The sequence below is a fragment of the Nyctereutes procyonoides genome, unplaced genomic scaffold (genome assembly GCF_905146905.1).
Source record: "Nyctereutes procyonoides isolate TBG_1078 unplaced genomic scaffold, NYPRO_anot_genome, whole genome shotgun sequence".
Lineage (NCBI taxonomy): Eukaryota > Metazoa > Chordata > Mammalia > Carnivora > Canidae > Nyctereutes > Nyctereutes procyonoides.
Window position 1 is genome coordinate 73,405,317 of NW_026575146.1, and position 18,044 is coordinate 73,423,360.

The window sequence follows — 18,044 nt, forward strand, 5'->3', positions numbered from 1 at the left end:
TAGGGAAACTAGAAGGCTACACACATGACCAATGCTGGGTGTACACTCAGAAAACACCAGAGGAAAAAAAAAAAAAGAAGAGAAGAAAACACCAGAGAAAATCCTAAGCTTTCACATCTTGCTGACCTTTTGCCTCAGTAAAAGCAGGAAGTGAAGGCTAAGGCAAACTGTAAACAGCCTGCCTAAGTATTGAAATAAAGCCCCAAGATAGAGCCAATCTGCAAACCAAAGCATTTTGCTCCCCCTCCCTCCCAGCCTGGGCATTTAAGGAATTCTCTGATGAGTCAGAGAATGAGCTAACAGAACAGGGACTTTAGTGGCCATACATGACAAGGAATACAGACCTCACGTGAATAGCTTAGAAAAATCACTAAACAAACACCATTACCAATAATCTGCAACAAGCAACAACCCTGAAGGAAGGGAGTAAGCTGGTTTCTAGAGTTGCCACATTATAATACTCAAAATGTCCAGTTTTCAACGAAAAACTATGAGGCATGCGAAAAAACAGGAAAGTATGGCACATTCCCAGGAAGAAAAAGAAAGAAAAGAAAAGAAAAAAAGATCAATAGGAACTATCTCTGTGGAAGCTCAGACATTGGACTTACTACACAAAAACTTCAAATAGATTGCTTTAAATATGCTCAAAAAGCTAAAGGAAATTGTGGACAAAAATGAAAGAAAGCCAGAAGGATGTCTTACCAAACAAAGAATAAAAATAAAGAGACAGAAATTATCAAAAAGGAAACAAGTAGAAATTCTGGGGTTTGGGACACCTGGGTGGCTCAGCAGTTGAGCATCTGCCTTCAGCTCAGGGTGTAATCCCAGAGTCGTGGATCGAGTCCCACATTGGGCTCCCTGTATGGAGCCTGCTTCTCCCTCTGCCTATGTCTCTGCCTCTCTCTCTGTGTCTCTCATGAATAAATAAATAAAATCTTTTTTTTTAATAAATAAAATCTTAAAAAAAAAGAAATTCTGGGGCTAAAAAGTGAAATGAAAAATTCACTAGAAGGCTCAACAGCAGTTTTGAGGAGGCAGAAGAAAGAATGCATGAACTTGAAGACAGATCAATTGAGATTATCCAGTTTGGGGTGCAGAAAGAACTAAGAATAGGGATGCCTGGATGGCTCAGTCAGTTAAGCATCTGCCTTCAGCTCAGGTCATGATCTCAGGAATCCTGAGATCAAGACCCACATTGGGTCCCTGCTCAGCAGGGAGCCTGCTTCTTCCTCTGCCCCTCACCCTACTTATGCTCTCTCACTCTTGCTCTTGCTCTCTCTCAATCTACAGGGTACTATCAACCATACCAATTTATGCATAATGGGAGTCCCAAAGGGAGACAGTGAGAAAGGGCTAGAAAAAATATTTAGAGATATAAAGAATATTTCAAGATATATATAAAGAATATTTTCAGTTTGGGGAACTGAAACTCCCTAAATTTTGATGAAAGACATGAATCTACACACCCAACAGCAAAGAAATCAAAGCAAGATAAGTTCAAAGAGACTCACATTGAATAATATTATAATCAGGAGCGCCTGGGTGGCTCAGTCAGTTAAGCATCTGCCTTCGACTCAGGACATGATCTTGGGGTCCTATAATCAAGCCCTGCTTCAGGGGCCTGCTTCTCCCTCTCCTCCCTGCTCATGCTGTCTCTCACTATCTCTCTCTCTCTCTCAAATAAATAAATAAAATCTTTTTTTTTTTTTTTTTTAAAGATTTTATTTATTTATTCATAGAGACAGAGAGAGAGAGGCAGAGACACAGGCAGAGGGAGAAGCAGGCATCATACAGCGAGCCCGATGTGGGACTCGATCCAGGGTCCCCAGGATCCCGCCCCGGGCTGCAGGCGGCGCTAAACCGCTGCGCCACCAGGGCTGCCCTAAATAAAATCTTTTAAAAATATATCATAATCAAATTGTTGAAAGGCAAAAACAAAGAGAATCTCAAAATCAGCAAAAGAGAAGTGACTCTTCACACATAAGGAATCTCAATAAGATTAACACATAGGATTAAATAATTATATGTATAATTATAAAACTATAAAATCCTCAGAAGATAACATAGGGATAAAACTTGATGACCTTGGATTTGGCAACAGTTACTTAGATATGACATCAAAAGCAAAAACAAAGAAAAACACAAATTGGACTTGATCAAAATTTAAAACTATTGATGAATCAAAGGATGCTATGAACTGAATGAAAAGACAACCCAAGGCAAAGGAGAATATATCTGCAAATTATATACCTGATAAGGGATTAATACCCAGAGCATATAAAGAACTCATACAATTCAACCACAAAAAAAACAAGACAAACAAACCAAATTTAAAAATGGACAAAGAGGGGCACTTGGGTGGCTCAGTCAGTTAAGCATCTGACTCTTGATTTCTGCTCAGGTCATGATCTCAGGGTTGTGAGATCAAGCCCCGCATCTGGCTCTGTGCTGGGCATGAAGCCTGCTTGGGATTCTCTCTCCCTCTCCCTCTGCCCCTCCCTACTTCCCTGTCTTAAAACAAAAACAAAAACAGGGGATCCCTGTGTGGCTCAGTGGTCTAAGCATCTGTCTTTGGCCCAGGGCATGATCCTGGAGTCCCAGGATCAAGTCCCACATCAGGCTCCCTGCGTAGGGCCTGAGTCTCCCTCTACCTGTGTCTTTGCCTCTCTCCCTCTTTCTGTGTCTCTCATGAATGAATGAATAAAATCTTAAAAAAAAAAAAAAAAAAACAAGTTTTGGGGCACCTGCGTGGTTCAGTCATTTAGGTTGGGTCACATCTAACTTTTGATTTCAGGTCAGGTCATGACCTCAGAGTCATGAGATCAAGCCCCACACTGGGCTTCATGCTGGGCATGGAGCCTGCTTAAGATTCTCTCCCTTTGGGCAGCCGGAGTGGCTCAGTGGTGTAGTGTCGCCTTCAGCCCAGGGTGTGGTCCTGGAGACCCAGGATTGAGTCCTGCATTGATCCCTTCATGGAGCCTGCTTCTCCCTCTGCCTGTGTCTCTGCCTCTGTGTGTGTGTGTGTCTCTCATGAATAAATAAATAAATAATCTTTTTTTTAAAAAAAAAAAAGATTCTCTCCCTTTTCCTCTACTCCTCCCCACTTACTCTTACTCTCATGCTCTCTCTCTCTCTTAAAAAAAAAAAGGTCAAAGAATTTAGCCATTTCTCAAAAGATATAAAGATGGTCAATAAGCACATGCAAAGATGCTCCATGTCACCAATCCTTAAGGAAACACAAATAAAAACCATACTGGGATGGCAATTATAAAACAAACAAACAAACAGAAAATAACAAGTGCTGGTGGAGACGTGGAGAAATTGGAACCCTTGTGCATCCCTGGTGGGAACGTAAAATGGTGCAGCCGCTATGGAAAACAGTATGGCAGTTCTTCCACAACTTAAACCTAGAATAGTTATATGATCTAGCAGTTGCATACCTCGATATGTATTCAGAGCCTCAAAGCAGGGACTTGAACAGATATTTGTACTCCAATGTTCATAGCACTATTATTCACAATAGCCAAAAAGTCAAAACAACCCATATAACTATCAAGAGATGAAGATACATAAACAAAACGTAGTGGATTTATCAATACTACAGAACATTATTCGGTAGCAAAATGGAAGGAAGCACGGATTCATGCTACAATTTGGATGCCCCACGAAAACACTATGCTAAGTGTAAGAAATTCAGTGCAAAGGGCCACATATAAGATGATTCTGTTTCTATAAGACATCCAGAATAGGCAAGTCCATAGTGGCGGGGAGCAGATCAGTCATTGCCAGGAGCTGGGGAGGGAGGATGGAGAGTCAGTGCTAAATCAGTATGAGGTTTCTTTTTAGGATGATGAAAATGTTCTGGAACTAGACAGAGGTTGCTCAATACCGTTAGTGAGTGTGCTAAAGGCAACTACTGAATTGTACAATTTAAGGTGGTTTAAATGGTGAATTTTATGTTATACGAATTTTATCCCTTTTTAAAAATATTTTATTTTTCATGAAAAACACACACAGAGAGAGAGAGAGGCAGAGACATAGGCAGAGGGAGAAGCAGACTCCATGCAGGGAGCTTGATGTGGGACTCAATCCCGAGATTCCAGGATCACTCCCTGAGCCAAAGGCAGATGCTCAACCACTGAGCCACCCAGGCATCCCTATGAATTTTATCTCAATGAAAAATAATCACTATTTAACCCATGACTTGGGCTGAAAACAACCCAAGGCTAAAGAAGTCCTGGCAAGATATTTCTATGGCATTAATAGGTGCTATCTTAGATCCTTTTTTTGAAAAAGATTTTTTTATTTATTCATGAGAGACACAGAGAGAGGCAGAGTCATAGGCAGAGGGAGAAGCAGGCTCCCTGTAGGGAGCCCAGTGTGGGACTCGATCCCAGAACCCTGGGATCACACTCTGAGCCAAAGGCAGATGCTCAACCACTGAGCTACCCAGGCTACCTTCCAGATCTACCTTCCTAGCTGGTGTCCTTGCTTCTAGTTTTGTCCCCTTCTACATTACAACTACAATGACGCATCTCCATTGCAAGTGTAACTATGTTTAAATGACTCCCTATCAGCTGCAAGATAACATCTCACTTCTTCATACAGGTAATCATTCTGAGAGAATGAGATCAATTCTCATGCATGAACAACCAGAAATGCCCAATACATATTGCTAAAGAAAAAACAAGTTATGAGAACTGCATGATATCGGTGGGGGGAGGGGGGTGCCGGTGGTGGTGATGGGGAGCAGCAGTTGGAGTCATAGATCAGGAATGAAGGACGGGGTGGGGGTCCGAGTGACATTGGAGGTCAGGGAACCTTAAAGCTCAGGCACTGGGGTCCAGTAGGAATAAAGGACAGGGATGTAGAAGAAAGCAGAATCAGAGATCAGATCAGCACTCACCATCTCCCAGAAGTACAGGGCCATCTGAGCCCTGTTCAGTAACAGCGCCCAGAGGAGCAGGTCACTCCAGGGGGCCTGCCCAAGGATAGCGTCCAGCGCGAGATCAGAGGCGGCCCTATCTGAGAGCAGACACAACTGCAGGAGAAGGAGGCGTGGTGAGGACTGGCCCCTACCTGACTGCCCCCCAACCACCAGCTCCACCCAGTCCAGGCACACACGTCCCTCCTGGCCCACCCCCAGGTCTCCTTCTGTGCCTCCCCTGCCTCTCCCCACCACCACCACCACCATTACCACCACCACCACCACCACCACCACCACCACCATGCAGGCTCTCCTTACGCTCTCCCTGCAGCCTTGGCCCTGGTAGGGATCCCTGGCGCCCCCAGCGCTGTACCTTGGCGCACATGTCTCCCCCAGCAGCATCCGCAGCACCTGCCCCACGTCAGGGGGTCGGGGCTCTGCAGAGGGTTTAAGGGCTGGGGTCTTGGTCCCTGAGTGGTGGGATGCCTGGTCCAAAAGGCTACGGATGAGTGAGTTGGGGGGTGCTGCACTGTAAAGCTGGGTCAGGCGCATCGGGGTCAGGAAGTGGCCCACGCTAAGGCCATGGGAGACAAGCAAGCGCACGAACTCGGGCCGGTCGTTCAGGAGGGCATCCATGAGGGAGGCTTCCAGGTGGATGGACTGGCAGGGGCAGGATGGATGGGGGAAGAGATGAGCACATAGATAGAAGGCCCGGTGAGGTCAGATGTTAAGGACAAGAGGTGGAGTGCAGAGCTACTGGATAGGTGGGTGGGTGGCTGGCTGGATGGGGAGAGTGGAAACAAAATAGGAACAGATGGACAATTAAGAGAAGGCTGGACAGGCCATAATGGAAGACCGCGCCAGATGTGGAAGAAGTCAGGGAGGGAGGAGAGTGCATCCCCCTTGTCGGGATCCACAGCCCCACGGGCCTGCCCCCTCACCCGCCATTCAATGTCCCCCCGGAAGAGTTCACTCTGCGCAATGTCCACACGGTTCCAAGCCACAGCCAAACGCAACTCGTCCAGGTAAGCTGAAGCTTCAGAGCTCCCACAAGCTGAAAGTTAGAGAGAAAAGGAGTAAGGAGTCGGGGGCGGGGGCAGGGGAACTTTGGATGAATGTTTTGTTTCAATGTGAGATACCTGACATTTAAACCCCATATATAGTGGGCGTTGTTGGGGGGTGTCTGGGGTCATTAAGAAGTCGGGCTATTGCAAGCATAGGGTCATTAAAATTCAGGGCAGAGGACAGACCAGCAGTCTAGAGTCCTCAAGAAGAATGGGGGAATCAATTATCCATTTAATGTTTATTGAGGTAGATTATGGACCAGCCAATGGGAGGGATGGAGAAAAACTGGATACAGTTCCTGCCCTGAAGGAGATCATTCCAGAGATATGTGTCCAGGAACCACATAACTACCCTCAAAGGGACTAATGCCCTTGGAGGTGGGCACAAAATGGATAAGGACCCAGGGGAGGCTACACTTACAGAGGTGTGGAGTGATCCACGGGGCCTCCTAGAGGATGGGCATTGAGGTGGGGCTTTTGAAAGATGGGCAGGATTTGGAGGTGTGCATCTTAGATGAGAAAAGAAACTTCAAGGCAACAGGAGCGGCCTGAGCCAAGGTCTGGGTGCAAGAAAATATGAGATGTGATGGCAAATGTGAGTCACTCTGATTTCCTGGAAACATAGGGTATTTGTGAGAAGAGAGAAAAGAAAAATGAGCAGCAGAAGATGAGATTGGAAAAAATCCGAACATCAGAGGGGCTCTGGAAGACCCTGGAGGTCCTGGGGATCCCTGGGTGGCTCAGTGGTTTAGCACCTGCCTTCTGCCCAGGGCGCGATCCTGGAGACCCGGGATCGAATCCCACATCAGGCTCCCTGCATGGAGCCTGCTTTTCCCTCTGCCTATATCTCTGCCTCTCTCTCTCTCTCTCATGAATAAATAAAATCTTTTTTTTAAATTTTATTTATTCATGATAGTCACAGGGATCCCGAATAAATAAAATCTTAAAAAAAAAAAAAAAAAAGATCCTGGAGGTCAAAAAAAAAAAAATTAGGAAGAACAAAAGGCCTTTAAAACTTTGACCCTTGGAGGGATCCCTGGGTGGCGCAGCGGTTTGGCACCTGCCTTTGGCCCGGGGGCGCGATCCTGGAGACCCAGGATCGAATCCCACATCAGGCTCCCGGTGCATGGAGCCTGCTTCTCCCTCTGCCTATGTCTCTGCATCTCTCTCTCTCTCTCTCTGTAACTATCATAAATAAATAAAAAAAAAATAAAATAAAAAAAACTTTGACCCTTGGAAAAAAAAAAAAAAACTGACCCTTGGGCAGCCCGGGTGGCTCAGCGGTTTGGCGCCTGCCTTCGGCCCAGGGCATGATCCTGGAGACCCCGGATCGAGTCCCACGTCGGGCTCCCTATGTGGAGCCTGCTTCTCCCTCTGCCTGTGTCTCTGCCTCTCTCTGTGTGTATGTGTGTCTCTCATGAATAAATAAAATCTTAAAAAAAAAAAAAAACTTTAACCCAAAAATCAACAGATTCAAACATCTATGGTTAACAAGGAGCCTGAAAAATCTGAACCCCCCAGTGGCTCCAAGAAGTCAAGCAAAGTCTAGACAGCTCTCAGCGCACTTGTGCCATGGAGTTAGTTTTTCCTTCTGCCTCCACTGGCTCTACATCAATTTCCAAAACAAAGGAGGGACTTTCATCACATTTTGGTTGTTTCAAAAACTGCAACTAGGCAATCCAGTGGAGTGCAGATGAACAATGGGCTCTGAGGCAGGCGGACCTCGGATCTAATCCCAGTTCCACCAATACCAACTGATGGTCTTCAGGTAAGCTGCTGGACCTTGGGAGCCTTGGTTCCCTCATCTATAAAATGGGAATAATAATGGTACCCACACTGTAGCACTGTTCTCAGTAATAACTGCGGGATGAAGTTGCAAACAGAGAGGACTCTGTGACTGGACCAGTGAAACCGCTAAGGCCAGTGCTTGAGCAAACAGGTCCAGAGAGATGCAGTCACATGTCTAGGGCCACACATATTATAATATATATAGGCTCCAAGCTGGGCATGGAACCCAAACCAGGGCTTGAACTCATGACCCTGAGATCAAGACCTGAGCTGAGAGATCAAGAGTTGGAGGCTTAGGGCAGCCCGGGTGGCTCAGCAGTTTAGCACCACCTTCAGCTCAGGGTGTGATCCCAGAGACCCGGGATTGAGTCCCGCATTGGGCTCCCCGCATGGGGCCTGCTTCTCCCTCTGCTTGTGTCTCTGCCTTTCTCTCTGTATGTGTCTCTCATGAATAAATAAATAAAATCTTAAAAAAAAAAGAGTTGGAGGCTTAATCAACTGAGCCTCCCAGGCGCCCCTACCCTATATTTCTTTTCAAATCCCAGAAGCAAATTCACAGTGGGATTTTCTAAGATTCTATAAATCTCTCCGACTTTCCTCATTGTTTCAAGAGGAGGGGGAAAAGAAGGTTTATAATATCCTGCTTTATATTTTGCCTTAATATGTCTCCCCAATTATCACCTAGATCTCCCCCCCACCCTTCACGTTCACTGTGTCCCATACGGAGCTCAGCGTCTAACCCCAGAATCCACCCTCCCTGGGTTCTGCATCTCAGGGACAGCCCCTTTGTCGACCCAAGTCAATGAGGCACATTCCTCTGCTCTGTGCTGTTCCTGCTCCTCCAGTCCTTCACCATCCTCCAGCTCATCAGTCCCCAAATCCCATCCGTCTAGCCCCCTGACTCTCTCTGCCCAGCCCCACATCCCCCTGCAAGCAGGATTGGAGGATCATGGGCAAATACACACCAACTGCTCAGCACAGTGCACATGCTCTTAGAACTTTCTTTTTTTTATTTTATTTATTCATGAGAGACACAGAGAGAGAGGCAGAGACACAGGCAGAGGGAGAAGCAGGCTCCATGCAGGGAGTCTGACGTGGGACTCGATCCCGGGTCTCCAGGATCACGCCCTGGGCCAAAGGCGGCACTAAACCGCCAAACCGCTGAGCCACCCGGGCTGCCCCAGTGCACATGCTCTTAAGGAACATGAATCGCCTCCTCCTTCCTTCCTCACCTGTCAGAAACCCCATCCTTTCATCTCTGCTATCACTGAACCCGCCCAGCCATCTCCAATTTCCTCAGCAGAGTGGGATCCCTTCCACATCTGCAGGTAACAGACTGACAAAACTATCCCTGCAAACCACCTCTTACAGAGTCTCCCTGTTTTCTCCCCAGAGGCTTGTGAGTTAACTTCTGTGAAATGAATCAGATTTGTTCGCTGACTTCCATTCGCTATTTACAAAATGTGTCCCCATGGGAAATGGAATTTTATTAAGAAGAGCTCCCTGGGCACCTGGGTGGCTCAATCAGTTAAACACCCGACCCTTGAGCTCAACTCAGGTCTTGATCTCAGGATTGTGAGTTCAGGCCCCCGTGTTGGGCTCCACGCTGGGGAGCCTACTTAGAGAGAGAGAGAGAGAGAGAGAGAGAGAGAGAGAGAGAGAGCTTTCATTTATTGGCCCATCCCTGGAGACTAGGCACTTCATAAGCTGTCCCTGAGGCTCACAACACTCCTGCAAGATATCATCTCCACTTTTCAGAGAAAGAAACTAAGTAAGGCCCAGAGAAGGGAAGTCTCTTTCTCTCTCAAGGTCATGCAGAAAGGGAGGGGCCAAACTGGTATTCCAATTCAGCTTCATCTGACTCCAAAGTCAAAAATTACTGCTCTTGGGGATCCCTGGGTGGCTCAGCGGTTCAGTGGTTTAGTGCCTGCCTTTGGCCCAGGGCGTGATCCTGGAGTCCCAGGATCGACTCCCACATCAGGCTCCCTGCATGGAGCCTGCTTCTCCCTCTGCCTGTGTCTCTGCCTCTGTGTGTGTGTGTGTGTGTGTGTGTGTCTCTTATGAATAAATAAAATCTTAAAGAAAAAGTTACTGCTCTTTCTGCCACACCACAGAGCATGATGGACACAGCTGGGGTGGGGACCTGGGATCAAGAGCAAATTATAAATTGACACAATGCCTCCTCTTGGGAGTTTTTATCTAAGTGGGTGTTTTCCCTGTTAAACTCTGACACCAGGGCACCTGGGATGGTTCAGTGGTTGAGCAACTGCCTTTAGTTCAGAGCATGATCCCGAGGTCCTGGAATCAAGTCTTGCATCGGGCTCCCCATGGGAGCCCGCTTCTCCCTCTGCCTAGGTCTCTGTGTCTTTCATGAATAAATAAATGAAATATTTAATAAATAAATAAATAAATAGCACCTCCTCCTTGTCTCTTTACTGACAGTGGTCTCCCCCTCCACGTTTTGGTCTTCAATTTTACATAAGGTTGTGTTAAAAAAAAAACTCTGGTAGGATCTGTGGTCCTTCGGAGCAAGAAATGGGTCTGCTTTAGTCTTTGGAGCCTGGGATGATGTTTCTGGAATGAATATCCCCATCCCCAGCCTCTACCAGATGGCCATTATGTTCTCTACCTTGGCTTTCATCATCCATTCCTGTAGTAAAATATCAGGAGTTCCTCAATGGCCACCAATGCTCTGGTTTATCTGACTCCCCTACTCCCCAGTGCTTAAAACATATTGGAGCCATGTAGGAAAGGAAGAAACAGTGAGTAGGTAGATAGATGGATGGATGGATGGATGGATGAATCAAAGATGGATGAATGGCTGGCTGGCTGGATGCATGGATGGATAGATAGACGAATAGAAGAATAATAACTGGATGGAACTGTCAATGGATATGTGGATGGCCAGGTAGAAGGATGGGTGGAAGGCATGATGGATGGATGATTGGATGGATAAAAGAATGAAGGATGGATGGAATAATGAGTAGATGGAAAGATCAATGTATATAGATGGATGGATGAAAGCATGTATCTAACAGAAAGTAATGTTGATACATAATGAAAATATCTTGGGAAACTGTCCAAATAGCCCCATGCAAACCCCCAAGAACCACTTGCCAAGGGAATAATAAAAAGGAAAGAGATAAAAAAGGAACCTAACTTTAGGTTAGAGAGAGTATGGCTAAAGTGCCCAGGCTGGGAAAGGTGTCCAAAGTTGAGCTGAGAGTGGAGAAGAATTCAGGGGTCCAAGGCTTACCCTTGACAAGGGCCTTCAGAACAATGGTCTCAAACTCCTCAGGGCCATCCTCAGTTGAATAGACAGTCAACAGCTCCTTCCGGGTCATGATCCTCTCCACCTGCAGAATGCCACATCCTGCAAACCCCAGCCCAACTCCACTGGGGCTGTGTCCACAGAGTCACAGGAGACCATTCCCTCCAGGACCTAGTGGTATAGATGCCCAGCATGCTCTGCTCCCAGAACCTGGGAATCTGGGCCCCCCGAGCCTCTCCTCTCTCAAATCCATGAGTCTGGGCCTCCAATCCCCTCTTTGCTGAGATCCAGGACTCCAAGTCCTCAGCATCCTCATCTCTCAACACTGAGGGACCCAGGTCCCCAGCTCCCTCCCATATCAGGATTCAGAGTTGAGCTCCCAGTGTCATACCTGGGCCTGCAGGACCTCAGGGTCACCTTTGGGAAAGAAACGCCTAATCCGACTCCGGGCTTCCCCTTGCAGGCTCCCTCCTCTCCCCGGAGCCAGAGTGTCTTCCAGGATCTCCGCCAGGCAATCTGCAGCTCCCCCAGACCCAGCCACCAGGAGGCAGGGGAGCTGAGCCTCAGTGGCATTCTCTATTTGCTACAGGTTAGAGGGGCAGTCAGGTCAGGGAAGGCAGGTGTTCATCCCACCTAGAGCCCAGATCCCCAGCCCTCTCCTCTCCTAAGATTCAGGTGCCAGGAATCAGGGCCTCCAGCCACCTCCTCACTTAGACCCTTTACCTTCAACATCTTCTCATCACCATCGATCAAGAGGAGGAGCACAGGGATGTCAATTCCAGTCCCTGAGGAAAAGAGAGATGGGAGCTTGGTCACCTCCCATCAGCCTTTGCCTGGGACAGGAAAGAACCACATTTCCCATGAGTCTCTGGGACAAACTTAGCTTCTGCTTAATCCTGTGTCCTGAGGCTCACGGGAGTTGTCACATTTTCGAGCATGTTGAAAGGGACCAGATTTTGAAGACAGTAATACTTGACTTCCCAGGGGAGCAGGGGCTGAGGGCCTGGACTCCCAAATGAGGCAGGTATTTACTACATGAGTCACTCCTGTAATTTCCACCCAGGGGGGAGGAAAGGATGGAAGGTCAAACAGAAATGCAGGGAATAAGGACTTTCTAGGGGTCCTGGCTGGCTTAGTTGGTAGAGCATGTGACTCTTGGGTTGGGGTTTTGAGTTTGAATCTCATGGTGGGTGCAGAGACTACTTAAAAATAAAATCAAAGAAAGAAAGAACTATCTAAATACAATAAAGACATTTCCCAAAGCCTAACAGCAAAATCATGTAAGATAGTTTTCTACTAATTCCCAGTAAAATAACAAACAAGAAAACATTACTTCTATCCACAGCCATCCAGGAGCTTTGAGCTAATGCAGTCATGCAAGAAAGTAAAGTTGGAATGCAAACTAGTATTTCTTTTTAAGCTGGAAGAGACAAAGGTATCTATGGGAAGAAAACATGATTTAGATTCTTAGAAATTAGAAAGAGTCCACTCAAAATAAATAAATATTAATAAGAGAATGTAAGAGGATTGATACAGAAAAATATACACAAAAACAAAAAACTTTTCTCCAAACTAGTAATGTCTCCTAACCCTGTTTTCATAAAAATGTTAAATATCCAGGAATTAATTCATCCTGAAAAGGATGAAATTTTTATGAGGAAATTAACAATCCTTACTTAAGGACAGGCTTGAATAAATGGAAAAACAAGTATCACGTTAACCTATCAGAAAGCGACACATAAATTCAGTGCAGCTTCTCGGAAAGAGGGGGGTAGGAGGAGTTTGGAGGTGTCTGTTTATGAAGTGATCGTGAAGACAACATGGCTTCCCATTTGGAAGAAAAGAAATGTAGACTCCCTTCCTCAAAACATGTAAAAATCATTTCCAGATGGATTAAAGGCTTAAATATAAGCTACTAAAAAGAAAACATACAGAGAATATTTGTATAGCATTCGTGTGAGATGGTTTTCCTTTCTTAAAACACAGGAAACCGGGATTCCTGGGTGGCGCAGTGGTTTAGCGCCTGCCTTTGGCCCGGGGCGCGATCCTGGAGACCCGGGATCGAATCCCACATCGGGCTCACGGTGCATAGAGCCTGCTTCTCCCCCTGCCTGTGTCTCTGCCTCTCTCTCTCTCTGTGTGACTATCATAAATAAATAAATAAAAATTAAAAAAAAAAAACACAGGAAACCAATTAGCCATAAAAGAAACAAAGGGGCTCCTGACTGGCTTGGTTAGAAGAGCATGGGACTCTTGATCTCAGGGCCATGAGTTCAAGCCCCACCTTTGGTGTAGAGAGGACTTAAATAAATATACTTCTTAAAAAATAGTAAGAAAAGAAAAGAAACAACAATATATCCAACTACATAAAAACAATAGAATTTTTATAGAAATAAACACCATAATAAAAATCTTTTTTTTTAAGATTTATTTATTTATTCATGAGAGACATACAGAGAGAGAGGCGAAGACATGAGCAGAGGGAGAAGTAGGTTCCCTGCAGGGACCCCATGCGGAACTCAATCCCAGGACCCCAGGATCATGCCCTGAGCTGAAAGTAGATGCTTAACCACTGAGTCACCCAGTCGTCCCGAAAGTCTTTTTATTTTTAACAAGGCATGGCTATTGACAGGATACAAAGAATTCCCTCAAAAAGATAAGAAAAAAAATAACCCAATTCATATATGTGCAAAGAATATGAATAGACAGGACACCTGGGTAACTCAGTGGTTGAGCATCTGCCTTCAGCTCAGGTCGTGATCCCAGGGTCCTGCTTCTCCCTCTGCTTATGTCTCTGCATCTCTCTGTGTCTCTCACAAACAAACAAACAAACAAACAAACAAACAAACAAACAGCTTTTGGTTTAAGTTTCTCCACTGTGCATTTGTTTCTATTTTGTTGGCTTTCTGCCCTTGTCTTTATTATCTCCTTGTTTATACTTTTCCTAATTTTCACTTGCTGTTCTTTTCCTAGGATGTTTTTAATTTAATTTTTTCCCAGGGCAGCCCCGGGTGGCTGAGCGGTTTAGCGCCACCTTCAGCCCAGGGCCTGATCCTGGAGACCAGGGATCAAGTCCCACGTCAGGCTCCCTGTATGTAGCCTGCTTCTTCCTCTGCCTGTGTCTCTGCCTCTCTCTCTCTCTCTCTTTCTCTCTTTCTCTCTCCATGTCTCTCATGAATGAATGAATAAAATCTTTAAAAAAATTTTTTTTCCACATTTTATTTTTAAGTTATCTCTACATCCAAGGTAGGACTTGAACTCACGGTCCCAAGATCAAGAGTTGTATGCTCTACTGACTGAGCTGGCCAGAGCTCTTCTAGTTGTTGTTGTTGTTGTTGTTGTTGTTGTTGTTTCTTTTCCTGAAGGCTTAAATCCCTGATTTTCAGCCTTTCTTCCTTTTTTGGATACATGCATTTAAGTCTATAAGTTTCTCTCTAGATACCAATTTAGCTGCACCCCAAAAGTGCTGGTATGTCATATATTCCTTACCATCCAGTTCAAAATATTTTGTCTTTTTTTTTTCTTCTTTGACCCATGAGTTACTTATAGACTACAACTTGTGCAACGATATGGATGAACCTCACAGAAATAATGTGGAATATAACCGGCCAGATTCAAGAACATGCAGACTGTGTAGGATTCTGTTCCCATGAAGCCCAGGTGCAGCCAGAATCACTGCCCAGGCTCCAGGCACCACTGGGGCAACCCTGGGGTGCAGGATGGAGAAGGTTCCTGGGGGCTGGTGAAGTGTTTTGAGATGTGGGTGCTGCTTTGTTTGGCACATGGGTTCAGTTTCATAAAATCTCACCAAGCCATTCACTTTATTGTAGTTTAGATTTTGAGATAAAGATTTTTTTAAAAGAGAACAAATAATGGGAGATGGTGCTTGACTGGGGGAGCTCCTCCGTCCTTTGGTCCCCAAACCTCAAGCTGATCGGACCACGGACCCAAGCCTTGCGCCCCCATCCCTACTGGAGGAGGCCACTCACCTCCCACGCCTGTCTTCTGCTGGGCCACGTAGGACTCAAAGCGCAAGCGGAAGCGGTTCTCACCGCCCAGGCGGCCGTGGGTGCCGTCGTCCACCAGGAAGAAGGCCGAGTAGTTGTAGTCGAGCGGAAACTGGACCCTGTCCTCGGGCTCACCGCGCCATGGGTACCTCGCGGGGAAGGAGCCCTGGGGACATGCCACCAGACCAGTGTTTTCCCAGCAGGGCCAGCAGGACCAGCAGGACCAGCCCCTCCTCCCTCAGACCCAGGGTCGGGGTCCCCAGCCTCCTCCACCCTCAGACCCAAGAGTCCAGGCCCCCAGCCTCCTCCTCCCTCAGACCCAGGAATCCTGATCCCAGCCCTTCTTCCCTCAGACTCAAGATTCCCAGCCCCCTCCTTTTCCAAGACTTCTGGGTCCCACCTTGGGGTTGGTGAGGGTTTCTCTATTCCGGACCACACCCCAGGGGGCCATGCCCATGGCCACCACCTTGGTGCCCCCGGTGCTGGCCGTTTGGTGGTCCCGCACAGCCACACCAACATGCCGGCCAATGCCTCTGTGCAGCCCCCCGGTGACAATCCAGGCCCCTATACAGAGACACAGGGAGTGACGGTGAGGTCAGAGACATGGATGTGGAGAGACAGAGAGAGAGAGAGGAGAGAGTGAGACCAAAACCCCTTGAGAGCTGGGGGGAGACTGCATGCCAGAGAAGTGGGAGAGATGGGCAGTGGCCCGGGCTTGGGAGGCACGGCCAGCCCCCTGACCTCAGTCACCTGTGCTCTGGGCAGCCCGCACCAGCCCACGTCGCAGCAGGTCCTGCAGCCATGTCTGGAGGATGGGACCCCCAGATCCCCCCAACACTGACACCACCAGGTTTGGGGCCCGGAAGCCCCACGTCCGCGTGACCAGATTATAAACTGCAGCTGGATCCGTGCGGTCAGAGAGCCGGAGGAACTGTGGACACACAGGAGGAGGGGACATGGGGCAGGGGACAGTGACCCAGAGAGAGGGAGACAGAGACAAAGGGACAGAGACACAGAGAACAGAGATCCAGATGGAGAAGGGTGGGAGGACTGTAACCCAGGAGGAAGGGACAGAGACCCAGAGAGAGGGGAACAGACTTAGAAAGACAGGGGTCGAGGGAGAGAGATGCAGGGAGAGGTGAAGACAGGGTTGGGCAAACAGGGAGACAGCACTCAGCTGTGGCACCCCAAGACCGACTCCGGGAGCCCCTGAGGCATGCAGTCCCCCTCGCGGACCCCAACCCTGCCCAGACATGCAGGTCTCACATTGCTGGGCTTGCGGCCCGCGCCCAAGAAATCCAGGTCCCCATAGGCATCGGTGGGCTTCTCGGTGGTGTGCAAATCACTGTCCCACACAGTCACCATGGCCGCCCCAAAGGCATCCTCCACAGCTACTGATGGGTGGGTGCTCCGGGGACGCCCACACTGGCACAAAGTTCCTCTGGGAAGGGGAGGGTAGGGAGAGCATGAACCCCAGGGGTGGCGCCCCCTCCACACCCTAAGGATCCCATCAAAGCACCCCCTGAAGTAGCCACACTGTCCATGCTGACCCTGGCACTGCCCCTTCCTGGGGTGTAAGACCATCCAGAGCCAACTGGTCCACCAGCAGGAAGCCGTAGTGGTTCAGGGAGGCTGGAGGGAAGGTCTCCAGGGTCCCACCCTCCCTGCGACCTGCCAGGCCCGGGGCCTGTGTGGAGAAGTGCCAGCAGCCAGCAGGGGCCGGCCTGGGTGCCCCCAGTCCAAACAGATGATACTCCACCCGGAAAGGAAAATCCAGAGTGCTTAGAGGGCGCTCAGAGGGTGGGGCACCTGTGTGACTTTGGGCCTCACCTCCCTGAGCCCACATATCCTCTTTGGATCAAGACAATGGTCACACAGCCTGCTTCGTGGAACTATGGGGCAGCGTCAGTGAAATCACACAGTGTTTTCTGAAATGAGGGCTGCATTCCAGACTCAGGCGGAGAACCCACTCCAGGGGAAGGCCACCCGGAGCTTTAAATAGCCTCGAATAACACTGAATAACACGGCCAGAAAGTCATTCCTTTTCTAGTCATTCCTGATGACTGACAAAGAGAGAGGTTTAGCTGGGTGCTAGAATATCTTTAAGGCCCTAACCTTTTGCTACTCTTTTTTTTCCCCCCTCATTTATTTAAGTAATCTCTACACCCAAGGTAGGGCTCGAACCCACGGCCCAGAGATCTAGAACCACATGCTCACACAGACTGAGACAGCCAGGAGCCCTGCTCCTCCTTTTTTTTTTTTTTTTTTAAACAGAGAGAAGTCAGCCTTGGGCTCAGAAAATTGGGCTGCCAACAGCATCCAGCTAGAAGGTAAATATCTTCGTTTGCTTCTCACTGTGATGGTCTTTTCCGGCTGGTTTCTTTCTCTGTGTGGCAAATGGAGGTTTTTTCATTTATGATAGTCATGGATGAAACCTTTTTTCCCTTAAATGTTCAAGTATCCCTTGCACCCCTTAAATAAATGTACTGATGATTGGCACCTGCTTTTTAAAGAACAAATAACATGGGTTTGGGGAATGAAGACTTTACTTGAAAATGTATCTAAATCTCATTGGTCCCTGGTTCCAGAAGGGATTCAGATAGTGGAGGACACCCAAATTTACACAAGCAGAGTGAGCCTTGGGGCGAATGGGTGGCTCAGATGGTTGGGTGTCTGCCTTCGGCTCAGGTTGTGATCTCTAGGTCCTGGGGTAGAGCCCCACGTCTTCATCGGGCTCCCTGCTCAACGGGGAGTCTGCTTCTCCCTCCCCCCGCCCCTCCCCCCACTCATGCTCTCTTTCTCTCTCTCTTTCAAATGAATAAATAAAATTAAATTAAAAAAGCAGAGTGAGCCTTGACTAAGGATCAATTTTTTTTAAAGATTTTATTTATTCATGAGAGACACATTCAGAGGCAGAGACACATGCAAAGAGAGAAGCAGGCTCCCTGCAGGGAGCCCGATGTGGGACTCTATTGTGGGACTGGATC

General features: G+C 47.6%; 1 protein-coding gene across 5 annotated transcripts in view; it reads right to left on the reverse strand.

Moving 5' to 3' along the window:
- Positions 1-18,044, reverse strand: part of TRPM4 (transient receptor potential cation channel subfamily M member 4) — a 42,319-nt gene that overhangs the window by 19,558 nt on the left and 4,717 nt on the right. For 4 of the 5 annotated variants that reach the window (XR_008662498.1, XM_055309994.1, XM_055309998.1 and 1 more), the window contains exons 3-12: positions 16,324-16,498; positions 15,808-15,988; positions 15,458-15,621; positions 15,040-15,223; positions 11,774-11,835; positions 11,442-11,633; positions 11,036-11,135; positions 5,869-5,981; positions 5,246-5,587; positions 4,907-5,041 (exon numbers count right to left, since the gene is read on the reverse strand). Coding sequence is in view for 4 of the 5 variants with exons in the window: in XM_055309994.1 (XP_055165969.1) it covers positions 4,907-5,041; positions 5,246-5,587; positions 5,869-5,981; positions 11,036-11,135; positions 11,442-11,633; positions 11,774-11,835; positions 15,040-15,223; positions 15,458-15,621; positions 15,808-15,988; positions 16,324-16,498 (1,648 nt within the window). In the remaining variant the exon portion in view is untranslated. Of the gene's footprint in view, positions 1-4,906; positions 5,042-5,245; positions 5,588-5,868; positions 5,982-11,035; positions 11,136-11,441; positions 11,634-11,773; positions 11,836-15,039; positions 15,224-15,457; positions 15,622-15,807; positions 16,108-16,323; positions 16,499-18,044 lie in introns of those variants that run through there. The other variant, XM_055309995.1, reaches the window with a different exon arrangement.